The 15621-nt window shown below is 35.7% G+C and overlaps 1 protein-coding gene across 3 annotated transcripts in view; it reads right to left on the bottom strand.

Annotated features, from left to right (window-relative positions):
- bmp2k (BMP2 inducible kinase) overlaps positions 1 to 15621 on the bottom strand; it is a 194798-nt gene that overhangs the window by 75032 nt on the left and 104145 nt on the right. For all 3 annotated transcript variants that reach the window (XM_051929548.1, XM_028805601.2, XM_028805602.2), the window contains exon 2: positions 6146 to 6264. In XM_051929548.1, coding sequence (XP_051785508.1) covers positions 6146 to 6264 — 119 coding nt within the window. The remainder of the gene's footprint in view (positions 1 to 6145; positions 6265 to 15621) is intronic.

Genomic DNA, 15621 nt, shown 5'->3' with positions numbered 1-15621 from the left:
CCTATTCCACTGTCATGAGAATTGTACATTGTACAAAAAAACATTTTAATGTGCACACAAGTATTAATACAGGTTTGCATGACCCCATAAAGTGATAGTTTTCAAGGGAGTGGCACTAATGAAGAGAAGGAATCAATTTGCATTACAGTTGCAGTCAAAATATAGAACCATTTTTATTGAACAAATTTTGCAAAGAACTTAAAACTATAATTTTGACAACATATTTTCAACCATCCAAAGAGGCATTTAGACTTAGTAAAATATTCAGAGGTGCTTGTCAAAAGTTTTACTGCACTGAACATGTCTTAGAAAAGGAATAGAGAGTAAATATTTTTGTAAACTAACTACACTTTCTGCTAATGTTAACAATCTCTGTCCACTGACATGTTAGCTATATGGATTGTAATGGTGTTGATTTTGTTGATCCATCGCTTGCTTTTTTTGTCGTAGGCAGTCCTCTAGCAAATGCATCTACAAGGAAGTCTGACTCGAGTGTCCTCTAGCTTTTTCAGTTTTACCTGAGGACGTGGAGGGTGCCAATCTTAGTTCCATACATTCATGGTACTCCAAAGCATGTTTGCGGCTAAGGTGGTGCAGCAAATTGCTCGTGTTACCGCCTCCAGTGACAACTTTAGCTCAACAGCATTTGCAGTAAATAGTTGTTTGGTCCACATCCGACCTTTTAAAACCAAAATCTCCAGACAACAGACATGGCTCCTTTTTTCGGCAAAAGTTCTTCTGTGTCATCATGTTCAACTTTATCGTCTGCTACAGCTTCAGTTTCGGAATGTTCTCTGTCAATTTTCACCGCTCAATACCTCCATTAACGCATGTACTCCATTGCATGCGTGTTTAGCGGTGTAGCAGTGAAAAAAGTCCCCCCTTAAACAGTTTCCCATTGCACCACATTCTGAACGTTGTTTAGGCTATTTAAACTGGTATTGCGGTATAAGAAAAATCGATATCATTAAAAAAATAAACGGTTTTTGGTATGAACCGGTATACCTCCCAGCACTACCTATCACACCTACAGTTTACATTATGGACATACTATGAAAAAATACTCCAAGTTACGATGATTTTCTTTTACTCTAAAAACCTGTACCAAATTAACAAGTTAAGACTTTTATTATTCGGTAGTTACTATAGGTGTGCCTCAAAAAAGGGTTTCAAGAGCATAAACTATTTCAAAGTGTATTATTTCAAATAGTATGTTATATTTATACAGAAGACAAGCATGAAATTACATAACAAAACTTTTTCACTAGGTGCTGATCCTGGCAATTCACCACTGAACAAAACAAGTTCTGAAAATGAAGGGCTAGGTAGACCTTTAAATTTTGGGTAATTAATTTCAGTGTGTATCAGAAGTCTACATTCCTTCATGAAATGTCATCTTTTTTGCTGTAAAAACAATAATCAACACAAATCGTGTTATAAATAAATATTAGTTAAGGAAACATATAGCAAGGTGGAGTGGGCTCTTACTAAATGGCTGAAGGATATACTGCTGATATTTTGTGTGCAGGTTCAGAATGCCAACTTCTCTCAAAGAAAAGTACTTTAAAAGGCTCACTCTTTTCAGCTGGCTTAAAAGTAGAGCTCCACAGCAACCAAGGGAGCAGCTGGAGGCCGAATGAAGTCTTGGCTAGCTCCACTTTTATTTTCAATCTTGTACAAATCGGAAGTCAGCTGGTATAGCTCTGAAAGCAGCTGTCTAGAAGAAGAACTTAGCCAGTTGCTAATTTGAAGAACTCCAAAAACTGACACACTTCAATGACTGGGTACTTATCTAAGTAACATTCCACCTTGTTTCTGAAGTGGTGCTATCCTGCCTTGTTGAAAACCACAGAAGAACAATCCTTTCTTTGTAAAGAGAAGACAAAGTTTCCGAACATCACAACATTTTACATTAAATGTAACCCTTTCAAAGTGCTTATATCAGATCTACTTTTTTTTTCTTGTATGCCTGTTCTATTTAAAAAAAAAAATAATTCACAGCATTTTATTTACTAAGTAATACATTACTCAAACAGGCATATATTGATTGCTTCCAAAAATGTATATTTAACCTGAAAAGTCAAGCAATCAGCCAGAATTCTGGTTGTAGTGGTGTTTACATAATGCCACAAACTGAACAAATATATTATGCATGGAGCTGCAAAGTGGCGTAGTGGTTACATAAGGTGGTTCGACCACTGCCTGTGTGGAGTCCGCATGCTCTCATTTGATGAATAGCATGAATACATGTATGTATTTTTAGTGTTCTTTAAAAAGTTTTTTGTATTGTTTTAAAAGCAGTTCTGTTCACATAGTCACTCGTGTTATTAAATACAAACAAATCCATTTAGTAACAAGGCTAAACAATTTATAAAATGGGTGCGAAAACAAATACAGCTAAAAAGCCCAACTGAAACAATCCAGTACCAACAAAATATATTAAGGCTGTGTGATGCCCTATTCCAGAAAGCACAAGTGATCATTTGCACAAAAAAGTATACTGCAGATCAGGGTGAAGAAGTGATGAATCAGGGTAAAAAATATCTATTTGGAAAACTCCATAATCCAATAAGCAAATAGAAAAATAGGCAAAAGGTCACACAATAAACACAAAATTTAGGAGGCCAAATTCAAAAAACGGTTAAGTGTAAAATGCAAAATTTAATATCAAGAGCAGCTCAAAAAATAAAAATATTAATTTAAAAATATTAGGCCAAATAATTTACAAAAACAACAAAGTAAAATCATTAAAACACTTAACCTTACTAACAGCATCAGATAAAGGCTTTTGCACAGATAAGTTTGGTAGTGATTTCTAAGATGCCTCTTTTTATGTACCCTACCACTCCATCATGTGACTACTGCAGTTGCTAAGCAACTGAGATAGGTGGGGCCAAAAACGTGTGTACCCAACCATTCCTAACAAAGACAGTACTGTACAGTATAGCAGCTATTGTGGATGACCAATATTAGATGCACCATGTTAATCAAGTTTAATGTCTAACACTTACACGGAAAATAGAAACCTCAACCTTTCCCAAATTCACGCAAATGAGCACTAAGCCTCAAAAATGGTATGAAGCAAAAATACTTGAATGAATTCAAGAAAACAAATTTTTCACACAAAACCGAAAGGAGATCACAGTGCTTTTCCCCAGCAATTAAACTGGTCCTTTCGAGGTGCAGATCAGTCCCTGCTGGACACAATGTATTGCTACATGCACATGTGGAATTCATGGTTTCAATTTCAATTTAACTTAATTTATTATTTCTCATGTTTAAGTATGTTACGCATTTGACTGATGCTATCTACTATTAAAATAATGTTCATTTTGATTTTGTTTTATGCTTTAGAAAGACACATTATAAGTATAATTTATTAAAACCAGTCATTGAGGAAAATATACTATGCATCTTATTCAGTTTTTTAATTTGCTTTTATGGTGTTCCTCCTGTTAAGAATTTGCACCATCATATTCAAGAAGAAATCTGTGAGAGATTCCCATTTCTACACTCACATACTAAAAAACATGCTTTTATTGCACAGGAACTGACAACAATAGATTGACCTAGTTATGTTTAAGTCTGCGTTGCAATTAAGTGCAGCCTTTCTACTTCAGCCAATTAAGAACAATTACACAGAACTAAAAAGAACAAAAAACAAAATATAAATAAATAGCAAATGCAGTCTATGTAATTAATAATATGAAGAAGCAATTAAGATTTAATCACAACAGACAAACAAACATAGGGACTTTGCATATTATTAAATATCTTCACTAGTAAGCAGTACCGTTAGATACAATAAAACAACTGGGGATGAACACATCTCAAAAATGGCCACTATTTCATATGAAAATATAAAAATCAAGAAAAAAAAAATAAAACTATATTGGTCTTCATACAGGCTTCTATAAACAAACAAAGTATACTTCATTGAGGTACAAAAAGAAAAAAAAGGGTATTTGGTTATCCATTTACTGTGTAACAAAATGCATTAATACACATTAATATATATAAACAAGCGTAGGCCTACCACTGTACACATACACAATTGAGAGAATAAACAGTGACCTTTTAATTTATGAAATGCTTCATTCAGCATCATTCTGGGGAAAACCTAGTGTTGGTGTCCTATTAGTCTCTAGGTGGACTTGTTAAGAATGTTCAACAATTTTTACATAAATTATCTAATGACTAACTCTAAGTTTGCAAGGAAATAATCTGATAATTACAGAGGTATCTCTGTATTGAAGGACTTGTGTTAATGAATCAGATGAGTTGACAGGAACAATATTGTGTAGAGAAAGGAGCCTCCATACATGCTTATCAGACACTGATATCTATGCAGCAGTGCTAGCTATGCGTGTACTACAAGGGAGAAGTCCATGTTTCCTTGCCTAAATCCAGATTGAAGTCCAATGTCCTGAGTATAGCTGCTGAATATTTGCATATCTGTTTGTTAATCATTTGTACCAAAAAAAAGTATGATAGAAATTATGAACCATTATCCTTGTCCATTTTGCTTCTCTTTTCTGTATCCTGATGAGGCACTTTGCACCACTCATATACTACCAAGCTGCTACTTTTATCCATGGGAAAAATAACAGTAGTGATACTGGGAGCCTTGAAATCGAAGGATCAAATGATTTTACCTTCTTAACAGACCACATTGCACAAACTTGTATAATCTCATAAATTGTACAGGAGGAGTTGAGTGGTAAGTTATCCAAAGTCACCAGAACAGAATTTGCATTACAGTGATCCCTCGCTATATCGCGCTTCACCTTTCGCGGCTTCACTCTATCGCGGATTTTATATGTAAGCATATTTAAATATATATCGTGGATTTTTTGCTGGTTCGCGGATTTCTGAGGACAATGGGTCTTTTAATTTCTGGTACATGCTTCCTCAGTTGGTTTGCCCAGTTGATTTCATACAAGGGACGCTATTGGCAGATGGCTGAGAAGCTACCCAACTTACTTTTGTTTCTCTCTCTCTCTCTCTTGCGCTGACTTTCTCTGATCCTGACGTAGGGGGTGTGAGCAGGGGGGCTGTTCGCACACCTAGACGATAGGGACGCTCGTCTAAAAATGCTGAAAGATTATCTTCACGTTGCTACCTTCTGTGTGCAGCTGCTTCCTGAAGCGACATGCTGCACGGTGCTTCGCATACTTAAAAGCTCAAAGGGCACGTATTGATTTTTCACTGTTTGTTTTCCTCTGTCTCTCTCTCTCTCTCTCCCTGCTCCTGACGGAGGGGGTGTGAGCTGCCGCCTTCAACAGCTTTGTACCAGCGGTGCTTCGCATACTTAAAAGCCAAACAGCCCTATTGATTTGTTTGGTTTTCTCTCACTTTCTGACATTCAGTGCTCCTGACACGCACTCCTTTGAAGAGATATGTTTGCATTCTTTTAATTGTGAGACAGAACTGTCATCTCTGTCTTGTCATGGAGCACAGTTTAAACTTTTGAAAAAGAGACAAATGTTTGTTTGCAGTGTTTGAATAACGTTCCTGTCTCTCTACAACCACCTGTGTTTCTGCGCAAATCTGTGACCCAAGCATGACAATATAAAAATAACCATATAAACATATGGTTTCCACTTTGCGGATTTTCTTATTTCGCGGGTGGCTCTGGAACGCAACCCCCGTGATGGAGGAGGGATTACTGTATACTTATAGTTGTAAGCTTGTTACAGTACAGTACTAAGTTTATATTCAATAAAGAACATAAAACAAAAACAAAGAATTTAATCTTCATGTTGATAGCAGTAGAGTTGGCTAATATGTGAATAATGGGAACCCAATTGGCTAAGGTAGCAGATAACCAAAGAATATTGAGGTATACTTATCCTTTTATGTAAGGTGTACTAAGCAAGAATATATTACTATATATAAAATTATTATAATTTTTATGTCCATTCAAAAATTCTTTTATCTTTTCATTCATACTATTAATTCAGTGAACTATTTTATTTTTTCATTTTAATCTACACTTTAAATTCAATTATACTCCTTACATTTCATAATTCCTAAATCCAAAAACCTGTAAAATTATCATCTCATAGTCAGCAAATGGAAAGGAAAATATGGTCAAATTAAGATATTTTAGCATTCAGAAATACATCTCATCAAGACTGCTTACCATAATTGTTATCTCCCGCTTGCAGATATTAACATCAGGTATACTGTTGACATACATTCGTTTTAAAGCACAGCGTACTCCACTATGGGTCCGAGCAAGGAACACAATAGAAAATCCACCTGAAACACAAGAGGACAAAACATTGGTAAGTAGTGCACCCACTATTAATGGCATGATATAAATAAAAAAAGCATTATACTGTACATGCCAAAACACTTCTCAGCAGCTATGAACTAAGTAACATCACATTTATGAGAGAAAAAAAGAAGCAGTCTTCATATTGTCAAATCAGCTATGGGCATTACCATTTTTCTGTTTAAAAGAGTCTCCAAGTAAGTGATGATTTAGTTTGCTCATGTAAAATATCTTAAAATTTTTCAAAATAAAATACTCATGGGGAAAAAAAGAGCAAACCAACATGACACTAATAATAAGCATGTGTGTCTACCACATTTCCAAAAATAAATTACAAAACTATTTTGAAAATCTTTAAAATGTAACCATATTATAAACACGAACAAAATCAACGCATGTAAAACCACTATTAAATACCATTTGTGCCAGATTACTGGACTGACTCATTATTAAGAAAAAGTCCACACAATTGTTGAAGGACACACATTTTTTTCTGTTTTTTACTGCAATATCCCTTTAAGGGTCACAAACAAGTTGCAACTTATACTGTAAAAAACAACAAGTGCATGACAGGAATCATTCCGATTACCAGTAAACGTTTTCAACAAGAAGTGGCAAGTTCATGGCATTTGATATTTGGGGTTTCTGGAACATCCTTTTCAAACTCCATTTCTTGACCACCTACTACTTCTCCCTCTTTCCTTTCCATTGCAAGATGAAGGACTAGAGAGGTCAGAAGTTGGTGCATTGTCTAAATGAGAATAACACTGTGCAGTGTCTGTGCCCAAACAAAAATAGCATACTACAGTTTACATAGCTGAATTGGGCTACAATGCACCCAAAACAGAATAACATGCCTGACATAACCCTAAGTTAGTGGAACAGACAATGCCACATTGACTCTCCTAACTGTGAAGAAACAGGCTTACTATTCTAAAAAGTACTAAGTGAAAAGCAAATGCAGAAACTCACAACTCAAAACCTCAGTGGATCTCAGTGAATACCTGTATTTATTGCCATGTTAAGAAAAAGATTAGTGTATAGTTCTGTTTAAATCTTGGAAGGTAAAAATTAACCTGTTGCAGCTGAACATGCTACAGATTCAGAGATACAGTACATGTGTTACCAATGATGTAGCAATTTTCATGTTTTGAAGTTACACTAAACGTGGTTCAAATCCGCCTTTTTCTACAGATAATCTAGTTTTTTGCCCACATCCCAAAAACCGTGTGTTAGATTAACTGGTGAATAAGTCTACAATGAGTTAATTTGTATGAAAGCATCTGTGTAACTGTGCTTCATGTTGGGCTGGTGCCCTCTTTAGGTTTGATTCCTACTTCATGCCTGATGATGTCATGAAATGGCTCTGCCTCCTATGACCCTACGCTACACTACACTGGCAAAATTTTTGTGTAAACCTGACCATCATACCTATATGTACTTGTTGGGTATCCCATCGAATTCCAAAGCCATGGGTATTAATATGGAGTCGGCCCTACTTTGCAGCTCTAACATCCTCCACTCTTCTAAGAAGGTCTTCCACAAGATTTTGGAGTGTGTCTGTGTGAATTTTTACCCATTCTGCCAAAGATCATTTATGAGGTCAGGTACTAATTTTGAACAAGAAGACCTGGCTCACAGATGGCATTCTGATTCATCCCAAAAGTGTTTAATAGGGTTGAGGTCTGGGCTCTGTGCAGGCCACACAAGTTACTCCACACCTTTATGGAGCTGGGTTTGTACACAAGAGCATAGTTATACTGGAACAAAAAAAGGACCTTCCCCAAACTATCGCCACAAAGTTGGAAGTAAATAATTGTTTAAAAAGACTGTTGTAGCATTAACAGTTCCCTTCACTAGAACCAAGGGGCCTAGCCCAAATCCTGAAAAATAGTCTCAGATCATTATTTCTCCTCCATCCAGCTTTACAGGAGGCACTACACAGTCAGGAAGGTAACGATCTGCTGGCATATGCCAAACCAAGATTTGTCCATAATAATGTCAGATAGTTAAGCGTAACTCAATACTCTCGAAAACACGTTTCCATTGCTATATAGTTCAATGTCGGCATACTTTACACCACTCCAGTTGACACTAGGTGCTGCACAGTGATCTTAGGCTTGTGTGCAGCTTTTCAGAGATGGAAACCCATTTCATGACATTCCAGACGCAGAGTTTTTGTGCTGATGTTACTTCCAGAGGCAGTTTGCAACTCTGTTGTGAATGATGCAACAGAGGCCAATTTTATGTGCTATGTGCACTTCAGCACTCGGCAGCCACACTCTGGGAGTCTGAGATTTACCACTTTGTGCCTGAGTAGTTGTTGCTCCTAGACATTTCCATTTCACAATTACAGCACTTACAGTTGACTGGGGCACATCTAGCAGAGCAGAAACTTCACGTACTGACTTATCACAAAGGTGAAATCCTAGGACAGTGCCAAGTTTAACATCTCTGAAGTCTTCAGTATAACTCATTCTATTGCCAATATTTTTTCAATGGGGGAAACATTAAAAAATATTGTGACTTCATTGTATGTGCCTGTTAATAATGGAGTCAGATCAATAATTTGGAGGGGCATCCATGGTTGTACAGTGTAGATGGATGGGTAAAAAAGTAAATAAACAACCATACTGTCAAAAGAAAACAGTTTAAACGTTAGTTGGCCTACACTTTTATGTTAACAAAATATGCACCTTCACAAGAAACTGGCTCTGAAAAAATTGACATAATCCGCCTGTACAGAAGCTATTCCTATAATAGGACATACACAGTCATACACACAAACCTGCATATGCAAAATGATTCTCCAATACAAAATGCTCATTTATTCTGATAAAGATAACTAGAAATCCATAAAGAAAAGAGAACAATCATCAAAACAAATATAATTTAATACTTTAAATGAGGCTACAGGTTCAAATCATTACTGTGTAGTTTCACAAAAGCCAATTAATTAGCCTGCTTCTGGCTCCAGGTGGAAAATGTACCTGTGTAACATTTGTTGTATTGTTCTCAGTAGAAATTACAGTGTGATGTACTGACTTGACTGATAATATGCCCAAAAATTTCAAGTAATCCAGAGAAAAAAAAAAACATGCTTTCCGGTCACAATGCTTCTATGCTGCTTTTTCGTGTATAATTTCTTCATTAAGTGGAAAAATTCCACTCTTGAAATAAATTATTTTTTCTTGTGTATTACACAAAAACAAAGACTTTAGCAATGGATGCAAGGCAAGAATAATTTCTGAGTGGAATGGTAAATGATTACCATAGACGCACATAGGACACACTATTACTCATACTGGAACAATTCAGCATTACCAGGAGACCAGACAGCACACATTTTGGCTATGAACAACAACTTTCAAGAGCATAATTCAAGATTTTTCAAAGAATGCACACAACCTGTCATTATACAATAAAGATGGCTAAATTACAATAAAATTTTACTATATACTGCGACTTTCACCATGAGCACCATAACAAGGCAATGCCCGCAGAAACACAACACAAACAAACACTGAACAACAAAATGCATTAAAAACTTCAGTCAAATACACCATGAATTAATGTCAGATGCTGAAACCCAAGCAGGAACATGTTCAAAACCAGGTATCTAGTTAAAATAAGATACAAATAAAGTAACATATGAAACTGTAGAACCAAAGAATTTGAGTATGAAAGGGGACTTATAAAGAATTAAATAATAAAACTAAATGCAACACAGAAAAGATGTGTGTTGGATTGAAAATCATGAACAATAAAGTACCATGGACAGATGTACAGAAAATTATGTTGCAAAAAAGATAAATGAGCATTCATTCCTTGAGCTTTGCATTAGATAAAATAGAAAGCATTACAAAAAACTGAGGTGTAAAAAATATTCACAAATAGGATAAAAAGGAATAAGATGTACTCTGAGGCATTGAAACAAAATTCTTTTGTAATCAAGAACCAGATTTTTCCAAGACAAAGCCAAGCAGCTGAGATGCTGATGAAGTCATTACCATAGTGCAAGTTAAACCTCTGGCAGCTATAATCTCTTGCTTTCTAGGAAGCCTACTGACAAGAGAATTTCAACAGTAGAAACAAGTAGTAATCAATACACATATTTCAATATTAGAGATGGAGCAGTAGAGTTGTTCAGTGCTATAAGGAAGACTGGATTAGGGCAAAGGTTGCAAGATTCAAAGGTCATGGTATTATCAATGGGGATAAGTTTCTTAATCAGATGTGGAAGTTTTCAATTCCTTGGATCAAATGACATTTTTTACTAAAATGTACACTGTTACAGTTAATCTAGAATAGTAAATTAACAGCATTTATTTCAAAATGAGCAAAAAGCTAATCATAAACTGGAAATGTTTAAAGATAATCAATCATCTTTGTTCTCTGCCATCTGCACCTGTACGTGACAGTATAATAATTGAGCAAACAGAAATTAGAGGTGTTGTCAAGGGCATAGCTAGGCAATAAAAGATAATTCCTCCGAAAGTTGTAACAACTACAAGTTTGTTAATGATTACTAAAATTTTAAAGTTTTTTTTTTCATTTTTATTTAATATGCTCTGTGAACACTGTCAAAAGGAAAGCACCCATCACAGTCGCATATAAAAAATATTAATCTACAATAATCTAAAATCTAAATCTTTATACAGCTGTATCATCAAGACATATGAGTAGTCTTTGTCTTTGGCTGGCTGATACTATGATAAAAATTACTACACATACACTAATATGGCCATAACTTTGAGAACACCTGACCATCACACCTTTATGAGCTTGTTGGACATTTCATTTCAAAACCATGAAAATTAATATGGAGTTGGACCTCCTTTGTGGCTCTAACAGCCTCCACTCTTCTGAGAAGGCCTTCCACAAGATTTTGGAGTGTGTTTATGGGAATTTGTGACCGTTCTGCCAAAGAGCATTTGTGTGGCCAGGTTGTTGAACGAGAAAACCTTGCTTGCTATCAGGATTACATTTATGCCAAAGGTGTTCAGTAGGATTGAGATTGAGGCTCTGTGTAGGCAAATAGAGTTGCTCCACACCAAACTCAACAAACCATGTCTATATGGACCTGGATATGTGCACAGGGACACTGCCATGCTAAAATAGAAAAGGGTCTTCATCAAACTGTTGCCATAAAGTTGGAAGCACACAATTGTATAAAATTGTGATTAAGCACCAGAAATTTGGGGTTAAAAGCAACCCCTTCACTCAAATCAGGAGGAGCTGGAGCTGAATGTGAAGGAGAAAGTTCAGCTGTGGAAAAAGAAAAGAAAGAATTGTGCTGTATTGCTGAGTTGTGTGGACAGTATTATTTATATTTAAACACATTGAACTGGGACTGTTGTGGTGCAAATGTGTCTGAGAGCTTGGGGTGCTGATACATTCCTTGCACTAGTCCTAAACAGTAACTTTTGAGTTTTTCTTCTTCAATTAAATATGTACAGAAAATTGTTTATTGTGACTTTGGAAATGTATTGTTACAGCATAACATTTAACCAATCAGCATTTTTAAATTAACTATGTATACAAATCTTTTGTCATGCACAAAAGTCTGATGAGTTTCAAGGGGATTGAATACTTTTGTAATTCGAAAACAGAAATTTTTGGAAATGAAAAAGTGTACAAAATTGAACCAAATGAACATCTTTGATTAGAGCAGGCCTGCTTATTGATTTTGTTAGCTGCTGTGGTAAATTGTGTAGTGCTGATACCTAACAGTCAGACTTTCAAAGTATCAAGATTACTGTTAGGGGATACTGTAGATGCTCCACTTTCTCATATCCCAGGTATGCACAACTCAATTTAACTGAAGGGAAAGTTGTGCTTATACACTACTGACAAGCATGTGAAATCTGGATAATTGATCATACCATCTTCATCTAGTTGGTTTTGTAGCATCAGTTGCACAGGATGTTGTCTACATGAAAACTCAACCCTTGATATTCAACACGAATAGGGAGGAAAACACATACCCTGCCCATAGAAAGCATACACCAATAATTTGTGCATAAAAAACAATTATCCCCAACTTTGTTCTGTTTTCATAAACATAATTTTAAAGCGTGGAAGGAAGGTTTCATAATAAAGCATCCTTTTCCACTTCAAAGTGAGTATAATAAGAATTATAATTAAGAATTTTACTTCAAGTTTGTTCTAGTGCCCTCGTATGCTGTTTGGGGAGCTGCATGGTCTTTATTGTTTTTTTTCTACTTTATAAATACAGCATCATTTAACAATGCAAGTTTCCTGGGTAAATAAATGTATGCAACAGTAGTGAAAGAAATAAACTTTGCCACCATGACCCTGTGTTCGGATTCAGCGGGTTGGAAAATGGATGTAATAAGTATGCAAGAAACGTTTTAAGAGGGCAAGATATCAAACGAAACAAACCAAGTCAACTCCTATTTACCTAACATCTCCAAAAATATCAAATGTAGATATGAAGGTGAAGGACACAGGTTCCTATAGTATTTTCAACCACGCTACTAGGAAATATGTGCAATGAATATATTTCATTCTAGTTGTTACAGAATCATCAAAACTAAACAAAACAATTCACATGCAATATACATTTAGCATTTGGTTTAGTACTCCTGGTACTATAGCTTTGCTAGATTATTTTTGATCACTACTTATCATGCAAGTAGACAAGCAAACAAAAAAGAAAAATGCCTCTTGGGGGAGTCATTCAATGCATTAAGGACTTATTTACTTTTGTGTTAAATCACTGGGGCTAAAAAAAAAGACGTCTGTGATAAACAATGGTCTCACTGGGAGCTGTATATAATGCAACGTTTTAAAATTTTACAGAAGATACAGTACTTCTAGGGTGAAACATAAAATCAAATCAGTTTCACTACATGTAAATTATACAACACTTTGTCTTATATATACTACAAGATGACAATCCTCTTAAATCAATAACAATTCTAAAGCCAAGTCCTTCCCAAGAACATAAGCGCCTCTTTTCTGTACTCATTAACACTTGTTTAGCCCAATCTTATGAGCTCTTAACCTGCTTGCAAAAGGATTTATCTAAAAGGCCAAGAGCCTAGATAAGCAGGGGAAAAAGTTAAATATTTAAAAGTGCCATTTAATGAAGCAGCTAATTTTTTTTTAACATTTTACTGTGAAAAGGGCATGTGCTTTTGGCTCCTTTATTCTGGAGCTCTTTCCACAGAATAACAATGTCTCTTAGAAAAATGTCCAAATTTCACCTAAACTATTTTTTCTTTTTTATATTTTATAATGTCAACTACTTTGTTTCCTTTATTTTATGAGTTTTCTGTGCTTTTCATATACTACAGACTTTAACCTACTGTGTCATTCAAATGTATCATACTTCTCATTAACATTTAGTTAATTTTTTTTTTTTAACTTTAAAGATAACATTTATAGGGTCTTACTACTGTACAATTATTACTTTTTATCATGCATTTAAATGATCTCAAACAGGCCGATTTGATTGATTTGTTTAATTGATTCATCAGACATTATTAGCTGTTTAAAATCGAAGGCTTTCTAACTTCAGCCAATATTAACATTGATCTCATATTCCAAGGGAGGTTAAAATAAGTATGTATTAATGAGCAGTTCTAAATTACAAATCAAAACACAAAGTTAATTAATAACAATAATAACAATCATTAATTAATACCAAAAACTGTACAAACCTTTATGTTACACTCTTTCATCTAAGCCTAATCCACAAAAATGATTATTTCAAGTGTTATTTCTGAAAGCAGGAACATTGAGAAGCACTGACTACATGTTGATTTCATCTCTTGCAAGATTCTGTTCACAAGGCAAATTTGATGCCTCCTCATCCAATACACCCAATCCCAGAAAAGGCTGTTTAAGTGGCTTAGTTAGGAAAATAAACTTTTGAAAGACAGACATTGCATTTTATATTAATAGTAAACTTAATATTCTATTTCACGTTGCTTTTCATGTTCAGTTCACATAAATTGCATCTGACTATGTAATCTGTCTTTGAGCCTGCTTCTATAGAAGTACAGCAGATACCATCTGATTGTCTATGGAACTATGAGGTAAATTTAATAAAATTAAATTAGGCAAAATGTATTTGGAAATAATCACAAGGATTCTATAATTAATTTCCATATACCAATTTTCTCATTTCACACAAGATGGTTCAAAATCTGCACTCTTCAGTCTGCCACACCAGACCAAAGTATGAGAAATGTTATTTCTGACAATATGTAGATATACAGCAATCCCTCTCTATATCGCGCTTCGACTTTCGCGGCTTCACTCTATTGCGGATTTTACATGTAAGCATAATTAAATATATATCGCTGATTTTTTGCTGGTTTGCGGATTTCTGCGGACAATGGGTCTTTTAATTTCTGGTACATGCTTCCTCAGTTGGTTTGCCCAGTTGATTTCATACAAGGGATGCTATTGGCAGATGGCTGAGAAGCTACCCAACCAGAGCGCGTATTACGTATTAAATAAAACTCCTCAAATATATTGTGAGCACGGGGGCTGTTCGCACCCCTAGAGGATACAGCCGCTCCTCAAAAAATGCTGAAAGATTACCTTCACATTGCTCCCTTCCTTGCTGGGCTTACATGTGGCTGCTTTGTCAAGCGATATGCTTCCCGCACGGTGCTTCGCATACTTAAAAGATCAAACAGCATGTATTGATTTTTGATTGCTTGCTTTTCTCTCTCTCTCTTGCTCTGACATTCTCTGTTCCTGACGGAGGGGGTGTGAGCAGGGGTGCTGTTCGCACCCCTAGACGATACGGACGCTCGTCTAAAAATGCTGAAAGATTATCTTCACATTGCTCCCTTCCGTGCAGCTGCTTTGTCAAGCGACATGCTTCCCGCATGGTGCTTCGCATACTTAAAAGCTCAAATGGCAAGTATTGATTTTTGATTGTTTGTTTTTCTCTGTCTCTCTCTGACATTCTCTGTTCCTGACGGAGGGGGTGTGAGCAGAGGGGCTGTTCTCACTCCTCTAAAAAATGCTGAAAGACTACCTTCACAATTGCTCCCTTCCTTGCAGCTGCTTTATCCTGCAGTGCTTCGCATACTTAAAAGTCAAACAGCACCTACTGGTTTTTGATTGTTTGCTTTTTTCTCTCTCTCTCACTCTCTCTCTGACATTATCTGCTCCTGACACACACTCCTTTGAAGAGGAAGATATGTTTGCATTCTTTTAATTGTGAGACAGAACTGTCATCTCTGTCTTGTCATGGAGCACAGTTTAAACTTTTGAAAAAGAGACATATGTTTGTTTGCAGTGTTTGAATAAAGTTCCTGTCTCTCTACAACCTCCTGTGTTTCTGTGCAAATCTG

This window comes from Erpetoichthys calabaricus, chromosome 7 (assembly GCF_900747795.2).
Source record: "Erpetoichthys calabaricus chromosome 7, fErpCal1.3, whole genome shotgun sequence".
Taxonomy (NCBI): domain Eukaryota; kingdom Metazoa; phylum Chordata; class Cladistia; order Polypteriformes; family Polypteridae; genus Erpetoichthys; species Erpetoichthys calabaricus.
The sequence above is the reverse complement of the archived record's forward strand: the minus strand, read 5'-3'. Positions and strand labels throughout refer to the sequence as shown.